Below are 22,292 nucleotides of genomic sequence, written 5' to 3'. Positions count from 1 at the left end.
AGGTCAGGCGGGGGTGGCGGATGGGGTGGGGGTCGTGGGGACCAGGGGGACGGGCGCTGGGCGCGGTCCAGGCGCGGACGGGTGCAGACGGGCTTGCCTTAGGCGCGCCCGCTGCGCGGCCTCGCAGCGGCCGCCATATATGGGGTAGCCGGGGAGGGGGGTCAGCTGGGAGACGGGAGGGTAGGTGGGCCAATGGGATTACGCTTGAGGAGCGCAAAAACGGCGGGAAAGGCGGGAGGCGGGAAAAAACGAGGAAAAAACGGCTTTGGGAATGTGGCGAGAAAACAGCGTAAGAAGATGCGGACGACGAGAAAGGCAGGAAAAGGACGAGAAAAAAAAAGGCGGAGAAAAACAAGCACAACGAGCAGGGGCACCGGGCGCACAGGGGGGGCCACGCACTCGGGGATACAGAAAAAAGGTGGAATTACATTCAACCAGGCAGTCTCTGAGGCAGGCACTCGAGGGTACAAAATAGAAGGAGGGAACCGGGCACTCTGGGGCCACGCACTCGGGGAACAAGGAGAGAAGTGGGAGCGGCAGTCACGGGGGCACACAGGCAGAACTAGGCAACACTGAGGCAGGCAAGCACTGGTGGCGCTGCGGAGGTGGGGGAGCGGCCTACCCTAAGGTCAAGGGGCCTCACACAGCCTGGAGGTGTCATACTTCATCATCAGGCAGCTCCTCGTTGGGCCGGTGCTGCAATGCCTAACGGGCCCCACGAAGGGGTTCTTTGCCAGAGGTCTTCTCTTTATGCCGATGTGGGGCATATGTGTCAAGAGTAGAGATGGGAGGGAGGGAGTGAGTGTGAATTAAAAATAGCTGTCGGAGTCCAATAAAATAATTTTATTAGCTGGGTTCCTATGCTATACTAAAAATAGAAGACTATAGAGTAGTGGCTGGAGGGAGGGGATTACACCCTCTAGAGCTCTAGGTTATGTGTGTAAAGTGAGGGAGGCCCACATGTTTCATGCTTTTTGTTGTCCATAGGATCTTGGGATTTCATCAGGACCATCGGATCCTTGTCTACTCTGGTAGGGACCGTGTGGATACGTGTCTGTCAGATACCGTCCCCTATGGTTTAGACTTCTGTAGTAGTCCTGAGTGAAAGGGTAAAATCTATCTATCTATCTATCTATCTATCTATCTATCTATCTATCTATCTATCTATCTATCTATCTATCTACCTACCTACCTACCTACCTACCTACCTACCGGAGTCACCTGGAGGGAGAAAAATAAGTACAAAACATGGTTAAACAACCACAGTGACATACAATCAGGAAGTTGGGTCGAGCACTGTAGCAGGACAGCTTAAAAAGGGGGAGAAGATGATGCCAGAAACGTAAGTATTTGTGTAAATTCTAAGTGTGGAAAAAAGGTCCAAGTTGGTACCGAAAAATCCATTCCTTAAAAAAGCATGCAGGTAGTTAATATATAAATGGCAGTACCATTTGTGAATGTGCCCTTAAAAGGGACTCTCCGGCGGGGTTGATGGATGGTCTGCCCCCGCAGGAGTATCCCAAGCATGTATCCCAGTCATGGAGTAGGCAGTACAGGCTGTGAATTGACTCACCTAGAAGGGGGTGGGGGTAGGGGGGCTACTCGCCCCAGCAGTGATGCTCAGGGTGCTAGCGATTTGGCGAGAACAAAACCTGTAACGAGATGTAACAAGTACCCGGAGGAGGGGCTGTTGTAGATAAGGGGGCTATGGGGGGATCGTGAGGGACAGAATTGTGCATTGTATAGCGGGTACAGGGCTTAAAAGCCATGGTGAGCAGTAAGGCAACCGGCCCCCCTAAAACCATGGGTGGCAGATGATCCATGCCAGGCCCCGAAGGCCAAACGTAAGCATGGAGAGAGAGTCTGCTAAAAGTCATCTCGCAGCTCCCGTGTGCGTACGGCAGCCCGACTAAATAGACCCCCGAAGGGTACTTACTCGTGTCTGAGCTCTCTGCTGTGCGTGACCTACCCGCATCCGGCCGTCACTGGAAGTGCCGGTAGCTCATTTGGCACACGTCTTAACTTGCTTCTGTACTGCTAGTGCGTCGGAGCTAGAACATAACCAAAGTGTTAGGGGAATCGTACCCTGGGCGCCATGTTGAATTTATAAATACGGGCACCATCTTTTGGTGGTCACTTCGGGTACACGGGGGAGGGAGAGGGGGGGGGGGGGCATTCCAGGAATGGATGCGTGTAGCTGAATGTGCGGTGCTCCTTAAGGAACATTATGAAAAAATATAAAAGCAGGATAGGAGAAAGAACATAAGGGCCTCTGTGTTCCACAGACTCGAAGTGTCTTATAGCGAGGCAGAGGTGAATAGGTACATGCTCGCAGGGGAGGAGCAAGGGAGGGGTCAGGGTTTATGTAAGGCCCCATGGGTGTGTGCTGCACCAGGGGAGCTGGAAATAGGAATGTAGATTTCCTTGAAGGTTGCTATGGGTATATCAAGAAAAAAGAAGTGGGGAGGAGGTAGAGAGAACCCCACTCGCACTGGTGGTGGACCCAGGCGTAGGTGTAGCAGGCAGAGCAAAATGACGGATGTAGTACCAACTGAAATGTGCGGTACTGCGATGTTGTGCGGAAAACCTGAGTGGTAGATATGGAACCGCTCAAAACGAGTGGTGTGGCAGTAAACTGGTGAAGTGGCGGGAGAACTAGACCACCACGGTCTGGTACTGGTTGGGGTAGAGAGTGGGAAGAGAGTACAAGGGACACCTGTCGTGACTATGGTACGCCAAGGTAACTGTAATTGTAGGGTAGGTGGTCGTGTTAAGGTGACACCCATCCATGGTATATCTGTCAATATTGGCATAATCGATGAGATCACAGAAGTCACTCAATCGTACTGCCCAAGAAGATCACTGGGCTGGTTGGTACCTTGGCTTATTTAGCAGCCTCTAGGCATGGAGACTGCACTTGTACTGACCCTGCACCCATTTCTTCAGAACCAGCAGGACATGATCTTTGGGTTTGTCTAGAAGGCTCGGAGCCTTTTTTGTGCTCATCTCCCCTCTGCCATACACCTTTAGTGTTCTGTTCAGAGTGCCTGGCCATTCATTTCAGTTGTTAAGTTGGAGTGTTAGGGTTAGCAAATGGATGTCCTTGTGACGAATAAATATAAAAAGACTGCTGCAGCTGCCCACTAGCAATACATGGACCCCTAATCATTAATGGGAGTTAAAGGCCAGCACTTCTACTTTCAGCATACAAATGTCCTAATATTTCTTAGTTGAAGAAACATGTACAATACATGTTCTTTCAGCACACAGAAATGAAAAAAACTAGGGTTGTCAGTAATTTAGCATTTAGAAAGTGTTCTGAACTGGACATGAAGATATTTCATTTTAGCAATATCTGGACCATTACTCCATGAACCCACGAAGGATTCACAAATCCAGTTAAAAACATAGAGCCACATCACAGACTAGGGTGCTTTTTCTCCCGTCGTCTAGTTCGGATTTGTGAAACCAGCTGCTGATATGCTAATCTGCCATGCTCTGATTGACTGGCCATCACAGAAAAACGTAGGTTGCAGCTTCCCAATATGGTGCACTGAGGACCATGTTGGTGAAAATAACAAAAAGGGCATAAGGGAGCAGAATGGTCTTACCTTGACTCCCCATACCTATGGGGGGGGGAAGGGTGCCAAAAGGAGCAACCCATCAATAAAATGTATATAAACAAATTATAGCATGGGATGCGCGATGCCTGTGTTGGATTTGCAGATCCTGCAGTCTCCTGGAATCCGGCAGATCTTTATGGGTTCGCATAATTTGTGAATCTGTAACAGGATTTGCAAATCCTGAAACTTTTTTAAATGAATGAATTTAGCATTCTTTAGCTGTGCGCGGTCAAAGCCCCTCTGCACACGGCCAGAGGACAGCTACCTGTAGCAGGTTGTGTGCAGGCCATGGTCTACGGGTCTCTCGTCGTCGACTGGCACCCCTTTGTCATTGATGGCCTGGTTGTTGTACTGGTTTCGCTAATGAACATGCCCTTTGAGTTTCACCTCTTCAGGGAAAAGGCAGACTATGTAAACTGGTCAACTGCCATCTTGTTAATCATGGTCTTCTTGTCTGTTGTCCCCATTTATGGCCATATTCACGTTGGCCTCATTCTTCCCACCTGTGATGCAATCCGTTCATAATCTACCCACAACATCATTCACCTCTAGTGCAGTTTTTGTGGATATTCATTTTGCCATCGCTGGCTGTAGCCAAAACCTTTACATTGCCCTTCTTTTGTGAAAGTTACTGAACACTAACCCACACATATTTTTCCCTCTGGGTAGGAGGGAGACAAAATGTTGTCAGTAACAAAGCAGTTTCAGGTTACCTACAGTTCACACCATTTAAATGTATAGTACATACTAGCATATGAAGTCAATCCATCACAAGACTATTATGAGTGTGAACAATAGAGTGAACAATTTTGCAATGAGAAGCCTGGACGCTACTATAAATATGACTGTTATTAATTGCTACTGCATCAGAGGCACAACCAAAAGGAACTAGAAATGGTATAGGCTCTTGTGAACTTCTTCAAATCATTTTGGCCGCTAATTGAAAAGGTCTGGAAGAAACGTACACTATCCCTCCCACCTCAACCTTAGTCAGTGCAACCAGCCATCAAACACCCTTATCGTCATAAGAGACTCCAATGTGAACATGATGGGTAGGAGACACTGACCAATAGAACGGTGAACAAGGAGAATTTAACGATACATTCAGCAAGGTTTTCTTACCAGACAAATGGTATGAGTCACTGCTGCAGTCCACTTCGATGCTCTTTTAGAGAGAGCAGCAAAACAATTTGACCTAGCAAATTCAGTGTTTCCAAGAATCAACTTAAGAACTCCATGAAGTCTTTTCCCAATACAATACTTTCCTTTTTACTGACAAGAGGACTTATGATAAATGAAAGCTTTTGCTATTGTTTCAGCTATGTTCCTTTTTCTGGACAAAAGCTATTGGGTTCCAAATTCGGCACCAACTCACTTGTTGGCCATCCTTGTCCTGATTCAGTGTTAACTGCTGCAGCATTGCAGCAAAGATCCCATTGCAATCACATCTATGCCATCAGACAGGGAAAAAGATTAGCTCCATGGAAGCAACAAGAATATAGGTTGCAAACACCCTCCCATTCTGGGTTGTCATGGGCACTAGATATGAAGCAAGATTGTTTAGTGGATGGATTGTTCACAAGGGACAAACATGATATTGGAAAGCACATGATGAGGAAAGCAGCCAAAGCAGTAGCTGTCTTCGATACAGCAATGGATGTATCCAACATGGTATTCCATTAGCTTGCAATTTAGCAGTTCTTCAGAAGAGCAACTCTTTCCATCCTGAAGTGCAATAAAAAGTCATGGACATGCCATTTGACAGCCAGATGCTCTTCAAAAAACATGTGGATGAGGCACTTAAAAGAACTAATGTAGTTATCGGCACAGCAGGATCCTTTGGGGTGCATCAATTTCTTAAGCTCCTGCATTACTTGACCACGCACAGTCTTAATCCTACAGAGGTTGTTTCTCATAATGTGGTTCCCAGAAAAATCAGCATGGACAATACTAACACTCCTTTAATGATCAGACGTACTCAAATTCACATTTCAGTTGTATACTAAAAGCTAACAAATATAATGTAGAGGGCTACATGTGTAGCCAAGAAACACAAGCAAGTCTAACTCATCTACACTGTTGGCCCACCCCACTTTTCGTTCTGTTAGAGGGTAACAAATTTTGATTCGAAATGGGACATCACTAACACAGATCAATGGGTACTTTAGATCATCCGCGACTTGGAGTTTATTATAAATTGCCCTTCCACCTATCAACGCTGGAACATCATTAAACCAGTAGCAGCAGGTGATTCTTAAACCTCTTCTCCAGGGGACAATAAGGAAGGTTCCTAAAAGCCAAATAAATCACAGGTTTTACTCCAGGTTCTTTTTTTATTTACGAAGGCAGCAGGCAGTGATAACCCCATCTTCGACCTTTGGGATTTGAACAAGTTCCAGTGGACACAGTTCTTCAGAATGGCCATGCTTGAGGAGGTCCTTTGCTTGTTCAAGAAGGGGAGTTCCTGATGTCCCTTGACCATCAGGACGCCTATGTGCCTAACCCTGTCTGCCAACATCACAGGAAGTATCTGAGAATAAGACACCCCTGTTGCAGTATCTGAGTTTCCTGCTCAGTCTCAGATCATCCCCATGAGTCTTCACAAAATGCCTATCCACTAGTAGCACCAAATCTGCCAAAGAGTGCATGCAAGTTATTCCCGTGGATAGACAACTGGCTCTTAAACGGTGCAACTGAGTAGGAAAGAGACCCATAGCTACAGCACATCCCTTGGGGCTGTTGACCCCTGCCAAAAAAATTCAGCATCACTTTCGGAAATTATGGGGCGATTCCAGAAAACTGGCGTACAAGATACACACAGTCCTCCTGCCAGTGATGCAACAGACAGCCCAGTCCTTTTGAAGTCCCCATTGCGGATCTGCCATGCATCATATGGGCCACCAGGACAACGGTCTTTCAACTCCTCCTTCCCTGCTACAACAGCCAACGACCACCTTGTCGGACACACTTTCACCACTTGGAGTTTACTGTGAACTTGGTTAATACATCTTTAGTTCCTGCAAAGACTTACATTCCTGTGGGCATTTCTTAAGACCTTTCAGGGTTAAGCATTCCCAATCACAGGCAGACAAGTAAAGCTGAGGAATTTAGCCCTATTAATCTCGATCCTCTCCACTAAAATAGTCTGACAACACAAATATCTACTGGGACTCATGTCAAATGAGTTCCCCATTGCAGACTTTGAATGCGACTAGTTTATTAGAATCTAGCTATTCAGTGGTGACAGGCTAAAGGCTCTTGGGAAGACAACGCTGTAAAGAGTAATTTCTTTTAACAGGTCTACGACATGTTATATAGAATTTGCTAACTCAAACACTCACCAACAAAAAAAGTGCAAACGTGCTCACTGCTCCTTTTCTTTCTACAGATGAGGTTAAAGAATGCGGTTGAAAATGAAGGGTTGGTGAAAAAAGTTAAAGGAGAAGAATGTAGTAGCTCAGCTCCAGAGGATTCTTTCATCATTGACATGCATTATAGAATTTGAGCAGTTGAGTCTGAGAGGAGTTGAGCCCTGTCTCTTTCCACCTCCTTACATGGAGTTTGGGTCACATAGGCCGTTTCATTATTAAAGTATGTGTACACTGTTGTAGAAACAGTGACCAAGGGGGATCTCCGGTCTATTGGAACTAATTAATTCATTTCAATCTGTGAGAGATCCAATGCTGCAGAAGTGTTATAATTATTTTTAATGCAGAGTCAAGGCTAGATCAGGATTACAAAAATGAGGCAACAGAAACCTAATAAGTTCAGCAGAAAAACCATCTTTTTAAGCGCTTTTCTTTTTTAAATGACAGATGAATTGAGAGACGGTTCCACAGATGAGAGCCCAGTGCAGAGCATCATTGAGCTTCTTGGGTCTTAATTTGTTTTTCTGGCTGATGTCAGCTAAGGGTGGTATCGAGAACACAAAGTGCGCTAATATTGAGTTATCCTGTCTGCGAGGGATTTGGCCATAGAACCACACATGTATCTGTGAGTCTTATAAAGATGGGGATCTACAGACTTGGATCACTAGCAAAACAGTTGGGAATATTACATTGGTGAATAATGTAATTCTTTCCATTTCAATAGATGTTTGAACATACTTAAAATGTATACCACATAATATATTTTTGATTGATTTTGTGTTCTGTAGATTCATAGTTGAGTTGTAATGTGATGTATTTTAATTAAAGTTATTATGCTCGAATTCTAGAAAGAAGAAGCAGAGGCTAAAGCTTTGGAAGAAGCTGAAAAGCAAAAACTAGAGAGGGAAAAAATAATGCAACAAAATATGCAGGAGAGGCTTGAAAGAAAGAAGGTAAACATTTTTTCTTTGAATGCTTCATTAAACTGAATTGAGTCAATGGATGTCTTGTGTAATATTACCGTGTATGGTGGTCAAAGGTTCCCTTAACTGAATAATTGACTACCACTATTCTTTCTGCAGTCTAGGTTTAGCTGTCCATGTAACTGAGGCATCTACTACCTGTGGCATTATAATGATGAATTTGTTTAAAAGGGTTTAGGTAGGTGCGGGGCCACAATAAATGTTTGACCCACTATGTTGCATTCTGTTCACTGTGATAAGTATCAGTCATTCGTAGGTGATTCTCTGGAAAATAACTTTTCTTCTGGGTGATTACCTTTCTTATACAAGTGTTTATTATTTCACTAGCAGCTCCGCCCAGCAACACTTACCTGTATACATAGCCACCTGGCGCGCTAGTGTTGATTCTTTGTTCGGTGTTTAGCAAATTTATTAAACTTTTCAACTATGCTTTTACAGAACCTCCTACAGTTTTGAGGTTCAAGCCCCATCAGTGCTGTTGAAACAAGATGTCCCTATCATGACGTGGCAATAGTTTCTGGGACCTTACCACAACCTCTTGACTTGTGACGCCTGTACCTCCATACATTTGAATTCCTTGTGGAAGAAGCAAACCAAACTATTTCTGGCATGGGCCTTTAAGGACACCCTCAAGCTGTCCCTTCCTTGGCTAAGGCTCCTGGCAGGAAGCGATTCTCCAAAAGATCCTCCTGCCAAAAACATAAGATTTTTCATCTCTTCTCTTATTCCTCGAGAAATAATACTACACTCATGATGCTGGTTTCTTTGTCTCCGACGCTGTTGTATTTCTTGCCTAAGGCTTTGAAAGGAATGATACTGTTGGGGGAATTGCCGTACGGGCAAGTATTTGTAGGAAGTCAGTATAAATCTCAATAGAGAAGATCACGCTCACCATGTCCCACACCGAGTGCAAGGTACACCGCAGGATGCAACTTGAATTGTACTGAACCTAATTACCCCATGATGCAGCTAAAGGCTGGCATAGGTAAAAAATCTGTTTCCAAAGAACCTCCACATGTTTTGAATTTGTCAGGGTGGTGGTCGAAAACACATTTGGATTGAACCTGAACACCGAGTCTCTCTGGAGTTGGGTGCTGCAGAAGGAAAGGTGGATCCTCCAGAGCTTACCTGTGCCGTCATGCTATTTATCTACTGACAGGGGGCAAGAGTATGGCTTTCCTCAGATGCCCAAGTCGGTGTCTGTAAGTGCCTCATTAAATTAGAGTGGTACCGAAGAGGTCTGCGCTGACTGTACATTGGTTTTTACCCTAACTGAGAGAAGTTGGAGGCCAAGAACTTCTGCTTTCTGATTATCATGGTAAAATAGGCTGATCCTCTATAGAGGAGCCAGGTAAAAAAATTTAAACCAGTGTCAGAAGAGGTACCAAGGCCACTGGCCTCCTGGGGGGTCTAAGCAAACACAAGGAAATGATGGACGGAGTGCTGAAACTTTTCAGACATGCACCCCCAGTCACAAATCTGGGTTGAATCCATCATCGTTCTTTAGCTCACTTCACCACCTCAGTTCAGACCAAGCTATATACAAATCAGTCTTGACCATGTGCCTCATGGAAATAGTCCAGCCCATCCCTGAACTGGAAACAAGCCTCCTCGGACCGGTTTCAGGGTAACACACCTCATCAGCCAGGCTAGCTTGAATCCAGTGGCAAAGTGAGCAAGGGACCCACGTCTGGGCAGACCCTGCCAACTTAGGTGAAGTGAGCTAAAGAACGATGATGGATTCAACCCAGATCGGTGACTGTCTGAAAAGTTTCAGCACTCCATCCATCTCCTTGTGTTTACTTTGTTTTTTTTAAATAATAATCTTGGCTGTGTTCGCTCCTGGAGGTCTAGACCGGTCTAGAAAGAGATTGACACCTGTGACTTGTCATCACCATTGTCGTGTTTGTGACTCCGGGTCTAAAACTCTGTGACAGTGAACGTTTGTCAAAGTCAGAATGGGGTTGTAGAAGATGTTGGCGCAACTTTGATCGAGGTTGCAGCAGATTCGATTCCAAGTCCGAAAGATCTTTCGTCTCTCTCCCCCATGTCACCACGGCCAGCGTTGCCGCGTAGGGAACAGGCGCATTTGTCGCAGTACACGGAGGCAGCGTGAGCGGCGACCCTGGTGTCGGACAGACCTCAGAGCAGGGTCAAGAGGTTCACTTTGAGACAGATCAGCCAGAGGTAGTCTAACTGGAGGCCTCCTCGGATCCATGGAGCATAAATGTGCAACAGAATCCGTAAGGGTACCAAAATTCAACAAGTAAGCCTCTTTGGAGGGTTCAATGTGCTGTTGAGTCACCTATAGACCTGGGAACTCAGGCTGGATTGGGACTAGTGAGTGGGGTCAGCTCAGTGGTGCCCAATTGAGATCAGAAGGTACTATGACGTCCACGCAACGTCTCCGTATGAGAGTGGTGGGAAGAAGGGGAATCATGTTTGGACTGTTCTTTTCACACTTGCATCAGGATTTGAAGTGGGATGGTCACTCTCTGGAACAGACACAAGGACCAAGAACGTGTTCATGTCCGCATTCTTGACTTCAAACAGACATTCTGAGCGATTCTATGGTGTTCAGTGTCTTAGAGTTCAGCCTTATGTTCCCGAGTGGCTTTTAGATTTATATGATAGCATTTGACGCATGACTTTGTGACATGCGAAGAGCTGAGACACCAGAGACAGGCCTTGTGTGGGTCCATCACTGAAATCTGTTTGTGGCAACCCTTATAGGGTTTAAATCCCATTGTTTTAGGGAGAAACATGTCCCTTGCAGATTAGAAATGTTTTGGGAGATTTTACGTCAAGTGACCGATAACGAAAGAACGCACGCCGGATCCACGTCAGAAGGCTCAGAAAACAATTAACTGATGTGGGTGCACAAAGTTGGAAGTTATGTTATGACCCGATATCATTTCTGGGAGGAGATGGACCAGATACAGAGCCAGGCAACGTCACCTATCGGCAAGTAAGGGATTTGCTGAGAAAAATCTCCTGATCCAGTGTGGCGCCTGGAGGTATTCGCAAGGTGAGAAATCTGCAGCTAGAAGTATCCATCAGTAGTCTTCCAACTTTAAGAGCTTAGATGGTACGGAGCTGTCAGAATTAGTGTACAGTGTTTTACTTCATAGACGTGCTTTGATGAGGTCATCTGTTTTTTTTGTTGATGTACTGGTTTCGCTAATAGACATGCCCTTTGAGTCTCACCACTTCAGAGAGAAGGCAGTCTCCACTTTGGAAAGCTATGAAGACCAAAAGCTACAGCTCCTTCCTTGAGGCTGTTGACCCCTGCCAAAATAATTCTGCATCACTTCTCGTAATTATGAGGCTATTCCAGAGAACTAGCGTATAAGCTAGACCCAGCCATCCTGCCGGTGATTTAACGGATAGCCCAGTCCTTTCGAGGTCCCCATGCAACATGTGGGCCGCCAGGACACCTCCTCTTCCCCTGCTATAACAGCCAACAGCCACTTTACTTTGCCCTCAGCTGTGCAATCCCAAGTATTAGCAGGCAGGTTCCAGCACTTTCTCCTTGGTGGGTATCCATCACTCTGACAGATGTTTCTTGCAAATTAAAAAAAAAAAGGCTGTGTCCTTCCTTTTCTCTCCACAACACCCAACATCTCTCCTGCACCAGAAAAGGTTTTTGAAGAACATTTGTTCATCCTGCTACAGGGTATATGTGTTAGTCTTTGAAGGGAGCCTTAGAGTACTAGACTCAGATTGGCGAGGTTGTTACTCTCACTATTTCCTCGTCACAAGAAAGGGCAGGATATCAGCCCTATTCAAGACCTTCTACCCTTAAATGTCTTCTCACAGAATGACAAATGCAAACTATTTGCTTAGTTCCTGTGAGCCCTTGTCCTGCATGACTCGATGGTGTACTTAAACTTGCAGTGCCTGTATTTTCATATACCAGTCCTGCGATTCAAGGTGGGTCAGGAGCGTTTTCAATTTGGCCCTGACCAGCGCCCCTCAGCTGTACACATCATCGTTGGGGTTCACTATCAATGAGCTGAAGTCCCACCTGTCTCTTTTGTAAAGGCTTCCATTCATCGGCTGGGGAGCTTATCTTCAAAATCATACCACTCAGGGCATGTGGACCTCTCAACAAAAACAACTCCACATAAATTATCTGGAATTGCTGGAGATCTTCCTAGCATTAAAATCCTTTCAACTCCACCTCGTAGGCAAAGCTGTCCTGGTCCGTACAGACAACATGACAGCAATGTATTACATACAAAAACAGGGAGACACACACTCCCTGCAGCTTTCACACCTAGATCAAAGCATATGGAGATGGCCATTCCGCAAAACATATACCTCCTTGCAGAACACCTCCCAGGAGTACACAATCATATTGCAGATCTTCTCAGTCGTCAAAGACAGCAGATCCACGAATGGGAACTTCATCCTCAAGTTCTGCTTCCATTCTTTCAAATGTGGGGCCACCCAGAAATAGACCTGTTCGCCACACACCAAAACGCAAAATGCCCAAGCTTGGCATCCTGTTATCCACACCCATTGTCCAAAGGCAATGCACTATGGATGAACTGTTCAGGCAAATTTGCTTACTCTTTTCCGCCTCTCCCGTTCATTCCGCTAGTGGTTCGGAAGCTCAAACAGCATTCCTTCACAATGATCCTAGTTGCACCAACATGGGCCCTACAGCCATGGTTCACAACTCTCTTGGAACTATCAGTTGTTCCTCATCAAAAGCTACGTCTCTCACCCAAGCTTCTCACTCAGAACCATGAAGAAATAAGGCATCCAGATCCCAGTCAACTCAACCTTGCGATCGGGCACCAGAAATCTTAGAGTTTGACTACCTCAATCTCCCGCCAGACTGCATGAACATCATTAAAGAGGCTAGACGTCATACCACTAGAGCTTGCTATGCTGCACAGTGGAAAAGATTTGTAATTTACTGTAAAAATAACAAAATCAACCCACTAGATGCTTCCATTCAAAACATCATGTTACCTTTTGTATCTACAACAATGTAACCTAGCGTATACATCCATTAGACTACATTTTGCTGCAATAGCAGTCTATCTCCAAAACAGACAACACTTGTCTTTGTTTAGGGTACCACCTATCAAAGCATTTATGGAAGGACTTAACATAATAATTCCACCTAGACTTCCACCCTCTCCAATATGGAACTTAAATGTGGTCCTTACCAGACTCATGGGTCCCCCATTTGAATCTCTGCATGAATGCGAATTACAATTTCTCACCTGGAAAGTAGCTTTTCTGGTTGCGATCACCTCTCTCAGAAGAGTCAGTGAACTCCAGGCATTGACCATACAAGAACCATTTCTGCCAATTCACCATAACAAAGTGGTTCTCAGGACTAACCCACAATTTCTACCGAAAGTCGTGTCTCCTTTCCACCTTAACCAGTCTGTAGAACTCCCAGTGTTTTCCCTCTACCAGACTCCGTAGCATAACGAGCTCTTCACACGCTAGACGTAAAAAGATCAATACTTTACTACATTGAAAGAACAAAATCCTTTAGAAAGACTAAACAACTTTTTGTGGCTTTCTCCCCACCTCATCAAGGCAATACTATCTCAAATAGAGGGATTGCAAGGTGGATTGTTAAATGCATCCAAATATGCTATGCTGAAGCCAAACGCACATTAACCATTCCCCCTAGAGCTCACTCCACACCGTAAACTAGGGGCGTCTATGGCATTCTTAGGGAACATTCCCCTAGATGACATCTGCAAAGCAGCAACATGGTCTACACCACACACGATCACAAAGCACTATTGTGGGGCCGTGCAAGCAAAACAACAAGCTAGTGTGGGCCAGGCTGTATTAAGAACACTTTTTCAAACCACTGCAGCAGATACAGGTAGCCACCGCTAAGGAGGTAACTGCTGTATAGTCTATGCACAAGTATACAATCTACAGCTCATATGCCTCTAACGGAAAATGCTACTTCCCAGTATGCATCTGTTCTTGGCATATAGAGCTGTAGATTTGTATACGCCCACCCGCCTCCCCGGATACCTCTAACTGTTCCAGTACTATCTTACTTAGATACATTACACATGGACATCCTTTTCAATTTCTTACTAACTCCATCATAACCCTCCATAGCAAAACAATCTGGAGATGGAGTCGATGCCCATGCGCACTATCGTTCTAAGGAGGAGTCACCTACCTCGTGACTACACAGACTTTTTCCAAGATAAAAACAAAGTGCAAACATCTGAGCCCAACACCAGATGGCGATCTATGCACAAGTATATGAAGCTACAGCTCTACATGCCAAGAACAGATGCATAGTGGTAAGTAGCATTTTCCTTTCCAAAACCCATTCTGCAGTCCCACAAACGTTATCTGAGGTTCATGGTAGGCCAAGAGGACAGGAGCATTTTCAGTTTTCTGTGCTTCCCTTCGTCTTCACCAGCACTCTCTGGGTGTTCAAAAAAGTGATGGTGGTTGCTGCTCATCTTCAGAGGTCGAGGATACCAGTATTCCCATGCCACAGCTACTGGCTGTTGAATGCAGGTGCCCAGTCAGTCATGGACCCCCTCCGGACGATGGCAAACCTCTGACATTTTTAAAGTTTATTGTCTGTGCTAAAGTCCCACCTGACTCCTTCTTAGTGGATTTTAGGTGTTCTATGGTTTCAACATTTGAGTAGGAACTGTTCTTTTGTTGGAAAAACATAAAAGTTGGGATGGTGCCATACTGATTCCATGCACTCCCTCAGGATATGGTGTCCTATAGTCCTGCTAGCTCATAGTGCCACCCCAAGTCCCCCTTAAACCTGGCATGGTAACAAATGGTTTTGGCAACATCAGATCATGACAACTCTGACCCACAAGGAATCATGGTAAAAGATCTAGAACCTTTTCACTCAGGCACTTGTGCTCTCGAAGAGAGATATACAAGAAGTACACAAAGGGGTGTTTGCAATATTTATTGAACTGTGATTCTTTTTTAATGGTAAAATTTTTATTAGAAACCGTTGGTACACAATAAAATACAGACAAGGGCCTACAACCACCAGGGCCGGCCGCTATAGAGCCCGAGGGCCCGCAGTGCAACGCCACACATTCAAATGAACCAGAGGCAAAGCTCCCGGCAGTTCGTGAGCACATGTAACAGGCCGTGGCCATAGGCCAGTAGCAGTCGGAATAAACAGTTTCATTTGTTATTAAATATAAAACACACTCAAGGCAATGAGAGTCCGAAATAGCAGCGTGCTCTTCCCAGGACGGGGAACAACGCACAGTGTCCAAAGCAGTTCTTGTCAGGAAGCGGTACAGGGGGGCAACGGGAGAACCAAGCATGGAACACACCTCACACCATCCCGCAGAATGCGTGGCTAGGGGGACAAAGTAATATCGATCTCTAATGGCAGAGGTGGGGTGCAGAGACGTCCTCGATTGAACTGTGATTCTTGATTAAAATGTATGCGCTGCAATGATTAAGAAACCGGCAAAAATGATTAGCAATATAAGGACAATGAAAAAATGAGCAATTCCACCATTATGCTAAAAAAATATATATATGCTTGCATATAAGTACTGTGTATAGTGTACTCCTACTTACTCATTCCCTAACCAAGGTTCCTAGGGTGGGTGCTCTGATAACAGCAGAGTGCTCCTCTAATTAGAGTACGGAAAGCACGTGTACTTATAACTGCAGCATTCATGCTTCTGTGTCAAGGCTTCAGCCGAGCTGACATTGTTTGTCTCAGTAATAGCGGTGTTGCCTTATGAGCGAATAGTAAATGGCAACATTTGCACAATGTACGTTCAAGCATTGTACAAAATGTTCAAGGTGTCGTGATCGTGTACTTATGTGGAACTGTAAGCAATGTGTATTCAGAGGAATTAATCCTGCACGGTTGCATAAACAAATGTGTGTCAAAAGTCAGCGTGTGGAAAAAGATGGCAACTTTAGAAATGCGTATATGTAAAATGGCAGTGTTTCTTCCTGGGCCTAACCCATACACGTGACATAAGGCTGTTCCTCAGGTGCAAGTAGTCCAGGGCATTCGGGCTATGATCCCGATGTTTCAGGCTCGGTTCTGGATCACGGTGAGAGCAGCTCTGAGGCTTCTTGACATTGTAGCCTCCCACATCCTGCTTGTCAGCTATACCAGGTGGTGCATGTGTGCTCTGCAGTCGAATTTGAAGTTCCAGTGTGCATAGCATTAAGGCAGTCTGGCTAGTGCCATCCAGGTCTTAGTAAAGACGGCTCGAGATTTGCGGTGGTAGCTGCTCGAATTCAATTTGTCATTCGGCAGGCCCTCTCCCTTTCCCACCCACAGCTGACTTGGTCAAGGAGACATCCCTTCTGGGTTGGGTAGGTCATCGGGGGAGGTGGACATCGGGGAAAACATGTATCTATCGGAGGGCCAGCTACACATCAGTCTGTTGGAGTTGTGGGCTATTAGTCTAGTTTTGAAGGTCTTCCTGCCGTCCATCAAGCAGAAGTTGGTGCAGGTTCTAACAGATAGCATCACTGCCATGTTGTAATACAACAATAAGGACAAAGTGGGATCCTGTGTCTGGAGGCTCTGCACCTCTGGAGGTGGTTGGAGTGTCAGGGTAATTTTCTCATTGCCACCACCTACTGGGAAACCTGAATACCAGAGCAGATGAAATGAGTAAGCGGCTTCTGAAAGATACTTCTAACCACAGATTCCTCATCTTATGAATACCACCAGGTGCCAGACTGAATTTGGAGAATTTTCTTCAGCAATTCCTTTACGTGTCAGTAGGTGGTGATGTGCAGCACAACATCTTTTCTGTCGTGCCCCGGGTGTCTCTGGGCTCCTACATAGTCACCCCCTCCACTTGCTGAAATCAGTTCCTTTCTTTCAACGTCTTCCTACTCTGATTCAGAGTTTACTCCTTCGAATTTCTTCAGGCTTGACAGACCATATTTTAAAACTTTTTTGCTGATTGAAATTGTCAAGTAAGAATAAAAAAAAGGAACCTAAGAAATCGAAACCTGCCTCCCTTTTGTCCTTCCACTCCTGCCATGAGGAATCGCCCGACCCCCATGGTACTCCAAGTCGTGGACCTGTACCGCCCTGAAACTGATGCAACTCAAGTTCCAGGGTCCATCGGTGACAATACAGTAAATCCAAATCTTTAGAGAAGCCATGCTATGGGTGATTAGTGCCCTTCTAAATCCCTCTGGAGCACCTTGGGCCCTAAGGATCTGGGGGCCTCCAGTGGGTCCACCACTAGCGAATTCGTCCTGTGTCGTCGAATCCCCTCAACCACGTTCTTGGCTCGGCTCTTACCGAAGGGCCAGCACCAAGCCTGATTCCCATTAAGGTGCAATGACCGATATCAGAGCTATGAGCATTGATACCGGCATTGATGCCGGATGGGAAGCCAATAGTCCTTTTGGACCAAAAGACAAAATATGCATAGACCTCCACTAACCGTAACATCCTCACCCCATAGCGTATTCAGATTCGGTTGCACTTCCTTTAAACTACAGACTACCTTACACTGATGATAATTCAGAACTTTGTGAGGAGAAATCTATTTTTGGACCTTCAGGTTGCTAGAGGCCTGGATACAATCCCGGACACTGACCTTGATTCACATACTCCTGGACCTTAAACCTAAGAGTCTGCCTGCTTTGTCATGGTCATTCGGAGAGCAGCAGAGGTCCTAGACCTACCCACCATTGAGGTTAAAGATGGACGAACGTCCTGAAAGAGTGCCTGCAGCCTGGGCAGATACCAAAGGAATCCATCCTTTTAACGAGGCTTTAACTGAAGCAGTGTTGGGCATCTGGGCAAAGTCAGCATCTTGCCCACCAGTTAATCGACATCCAGGAGACACAGGTCTTCCCCTGGAGAGCCAGCCTTTCTCCTTAAACACCCCACATCAGAGTGTCCGTTGTTCCAGACCTCTAACAACATGCTCAACCCCACCAAATCGAGTTGAAACTCATAAAGACGTTTGCCAACAGTATATTCTCCTACGCCAGCCTCTCCATACACTCTTGCAATTCCTGGGATGGTATTCCCAAGCGTTGTGGGATATGGTCACAGAAATCTTTCCAGCAGTGGGTTCTGGTGCCTCACTTGGACTGGCACCATCTCTGCAGCTGTTCCCCCAGCTAGGTAGAAGGTTCCTGCAGCGGCCACGTCGGACCTTGCCTCAGTAACAGCAGACCTCCTAGGACTTTCATGACAAAGGTCAGTCGGGTATCAACCCACCAGCATCTAGACCTGCAGGGACAACAAACTACCCAATCTCCAAGCCCCCCCCTTCCGCAGCCACAACAGAACCACTAGTTTACTTTTGGTGGTGCACAGTCGCCCGATATTGGGTCAGATCACATTTTTCCTCCACGGGCAGCAGAGCATCACATCATATCGATGAGTGCTCCACAGTGTCCAAAATTACTATTTCCTCCCCTTCCTTTCCATCCCTCTGGTCATGTCTTCTACATGACATCGCCTCCTGGAAGACCACTTTTTTTTTGTATGGTGAGTTTCAGGCCCTCTTTGGTTGGTACCAGAATCCGAAGTTGGGACTGGTTGTTACTCCTGTTACTTACTAGTGCCAAAAAAGGGCAGAAGCCTCTGCCCTATTCTCAATCTTCGCCCTCCGAACTTCTTCCTCAGAAAGGACAAGTTCTGTCTGCCCTGGATCCAGGAGACTGGATTTTGGCGCTGGATCTGCAGGATGCCTATTTCCAGTGCTTAATTTGTAAAATAATGGGGCCGGGCTCACATTTTCTTCAGAAGTCTGCCACCTCTGAACACCTGGTTTGTTTCTGTACTGGTTGATGTATAACTTGCAGTGTACCAGTGTTTTTAGTTAGATGATAATATAACCAGGGGTCACACTTTTTAATTGTCTACGTTTTTAGAAAAATGAAACTAGATTCAGATATGCTACAAGTTGTTCCTTTGACATGCAGACTACATACAAATTGTAGCCGTGAAAGTTTAACTCTCTGAGCTATTCCACACTATATGAAATGCTCTATGTTCGTCATATTAGTGGCGTAGTAAAGGGGACATGAGCCTAATGCAATCATGGAAAGTGGTCCTCCCTGTTCCATTTTTTTTTTTTTTTTTTTTTTTTATTCTGGTCAGCAGAAAGAAATTACATAGTTACACAGCAAGAATAGTCCATTGTGACATACAGCTTCGAAGTACAGAAATCGTACATTCATTGACATGTATGGCCTATAACAGATCATTTCCATATAGATGTTATCAGTAACAGCTCTAGTGCGTGTCCCCTACATACCATAGTGCGCACTATCTGCCCCCCTGTCCACACTACAATCTCCGCTCCATTAGTCTTGTTGTCACAGCTGTTCTTGGGAGACCCCTCTGCTCGGCACTCTAGTGGCGTGCTATGTGGATTTTCAGTCAGTGGTTTGTGTAGAGCTAAGATATTGTACAAAGGGTTCCCAGAAATCCCTAGGTCTGGAGACCTGGGTTAACTCTTCTGCGTATTTCTCCAATGTCTCTGTGGACGATCGCAGGGATAGGAAGTAGTGCAAAAACGTAATGTAGGGAAGTACTTGGTCTTTATTACTATATTGCAAGTGAGATACGGTCCAGAAACGCAGAAGAAATTACAAAGGTTCCTTCAGGGGTTAGCCATAACAAATAATCCTCTCCGCCAGTTCGGGCATAAGGTCCTCTGAGTCTTGTCTCTCTTCTTCCTTTTGGCTCGTGTAACCGGTGGGCATGGAAGAGAAACAAAGAAATAAATATGGTGGGGTCAGTTCCTGACCTTGTTTGTCTAGCATTTTTTTTTTTGTGCTACCGCCACCAAAAAGAATGAAAAACGTGTGATAGGGGTAGGGTGGGTGCTGGAACACCTAACTCAACACACCCCTGTGCCCTACCTCCCAAAACCTCCCCACCACCCCCACCAGAATGCTGCCCTGAGAGGTACTCGCCTGGGCCCACACCCTTCCCCAGGGCCGTGGCGTCGGGACCCGGGGTGTCTCCTCCCTCCTCCAGCCCGCCGGGTGTGCTCGCGGTATAGAACACTCTGTTATCCTGGATAGTTGGCTCCTTCGTGCCTTTCCCTTTCCCCTCCTCGTTCCGCTCTTGAATCGCCCTCTGCTCTTCCAATGTGGTTCTCCAACCCTTCCTTCGCTCGGTCGTCACCTCCTGTTCTCCTCTCACGATGCCGCTGCCGCACACCGTTGTCTCCCGGGCGTTTCATTCAGTTCCGCATACGTCGATGGCCCCTCCTCCGAGGCTCACTCCACCACTAGACCACTGTTCGTTTCCAATGGGGGTGAGTGTGGCACATTCCTCTCCTCCCACTTCCGGTTCGCCCCGTTCAGGTCCTTATCACTCATCTCCCCCCTCAGGAATGGATGATGGGGCCATTCAGTAGAGGGATGTCTGGACAAATAGTCAGCACAGACCTGTCGGGTTCCCGGGACATGTAGGGTCTGAAACGAAAAAGGTTGCAATGTCAGAAACCATTGAGTCTTTGTTTTTCACAAGCCAGGTGAGTGGGGTATGATCAGTAAGTACAGTGAATGGTCGTCCTAGCAGGTAATATTGAAGGGCCTCGATCGCCCATTTGATGGCCAAACATTCTTTCTCGATAGTTGAATATGACATCTCCCGGGGGAAAAGCTTCCTACTAATGTATAATAGGGGTTTGAGATCACCATGAGAGTCAGGCTGATATAACACGGCGCCCAGACCTAGCCCCGAGGCATCAGTTTGTAAAATAAACGATTTTGTGAAATCAGGGCAATGTAATACTGGTGCTGTGCAAATGGCGTTTTTTAAATCCTGAAAACTTCTTTCGTGGGTGGCACTCCAGGTCGTTATTCGGGACGCATGGGTTTTAGCCAGGAGGTTGGTTAGGGGGCCGGCCAGAGAAGAGAAATTGGGGATAAAACGTCTATAATAGCCAATGAACCCCAAGAAGGAGCGTATGTCACGTTTTGTTTTGGGAGTAGGGAGTGTTCTGATGGCTTCGACTTTACTTATTTGGGGTTTAATAAGACCTCCCTGGATCGTGTTTCCGAGGTACTGGATGGAGTCCGTGGCTAGTAGGGATTTTTTGGGGTTTATTTTAAGACCGGCAGCTTGGATGGCTGAGAATACAGCAGCCAGATGTTCGAGATGTTTTCTCCAGCTTGGGCTATACACAACTATGTCATCCAAATAGGCGGCAGCGTATTTTACATGTGGCTTCAGTAAGTGGTCCATCAGCCGCTGGAAGGTCGCCGGTGCCCCATGGAGGCCGAAAGGGAGTACCTTAAATTGATAGAGCCCAGAGGGAGTGGCAAAAGCGGTTTTCTCTCTAGCATGCTGCTTGGAGTTCTCCCGACAAGAGAGGGGCTATATACTGAGTCCACCTTTCGTGAGGCCACGCAGCCGTGGTGGCGACCCTTTCGAAATTTGTAAAGAAATAGTCATGGTCTTCCCCCTCCTGAAACTTCTGGAGAACGGATCCGGGGACATTAGGGTGTACTCTAGTGCTCACAATTGCGTCCGTAAGCCGTAGTATAGCTGTATTCTGAACTTGTTGGTTTGAGGTAAGCAGGGCGGCTTGCTCCCTTAACGCTCCTTGTAGTGCTTCCCTGTCTTGTTAAGCGATTTGGACCTGCTGCTCCAACACCAGCTGCAGGTGCAGTTGTCCTTCTGCTAGCTGGTTAATGATGCTTTCAAGGGGCACGTGTTGTGTAATGGTTCAACACTTTTGTGGGGCAATCCCACTTCTGACACCACTTTGTGGCCGCGTGGACGATCGCAGGGATAGGAAGGAGTGCACAAACGTACTATAGGGAAGTACTTGGTCTTTATTACTATATTGCAAGGGAGATACGGTCCAGAAATGCAGAAGAAATTGTAAAGGTTCCTTCAGGGGTTAGCCATAACAAATAATCCTCTCCGCCAGTTCGGGCATAAGGTCCTCTGAGTCTTGTCTCTCTTCTTCCTTTTGGCTCGTGTAACCGGTGGATATGGAAGAGAAACAAAGAAACAAATATGGTGGGGTCAGTTCCTGACCTTGTTTGTATAGCGTTTTTTCTTTTTTTGTGCTACCGCCACCAAAAAGAAAGAAAAACGTGTGATAGGTGTAGGGTGGGTGCTGGAACACTTAACTCAACACACCCCTGTGCCCTACCTCCCAAAACCTCCCCACCACCCCCACCAGAATGCTCCCCTGAGAGGTACTCGCTTGGGACCACGACCCACGGGGTGAGTGTGGCACATTCCTCTCCTCCCACTTCCGGTTTGCCCCATTCAGGTCCTTATCACAGTCTCTTTGCAATATGTCACGTCTGTGATCCAGTCCTTAAATCGTGGTGGGCGCCTA

The 22,292-nt window shown here is 46.2% G+C and overlaps 1 protein-coding gene across 21 annotated transcripts in view; it reads left to right on the top strand.

Moving 5' to 3' along the window:
* MAP7D3 (MAP7 domain containing 3) overlaps positions 1 to 22,292 on the top strand; it is a 1,121,308-nt gene that overhangs the window by 692,542 nt on the left and 406,474 nt on the right. For all 21 annotated transcript variants that reach the window (XM_085607948.1, XM_085607945.1, XM_085607942.1 and 18 more), the window contains one exon: positions 7,840 to 7,944. In XM_085607948.1, coding sequence (XP_085464074.1) covers positions 7,840 to 7,944 — 105 coding nt within the window. The remainder of the gene's footprint in view (positions 1 to 7,839; positions 7,945 to 22,292) is intronic.

The sequence above is a fragment of the Triturus cristatus genome, chromosome 5_2 (genome assembly GCF_964204655.1).
Source record: "Triturus cristatus chromosome 5_2, aTriCri1.1, whole genome shotgun sequence".
In the NCBI taxonomy this organism is placed as follows: Eukaryota; Metazoa; Chordata; class Amphibia; order Caudata; family Salamandridae; genus Triturus; species Triturus cristatus.
Note: the sequence above shows the minus strand (reverse complement) of the source record. Positions and strands in the feature narration are given on the sequence as shown.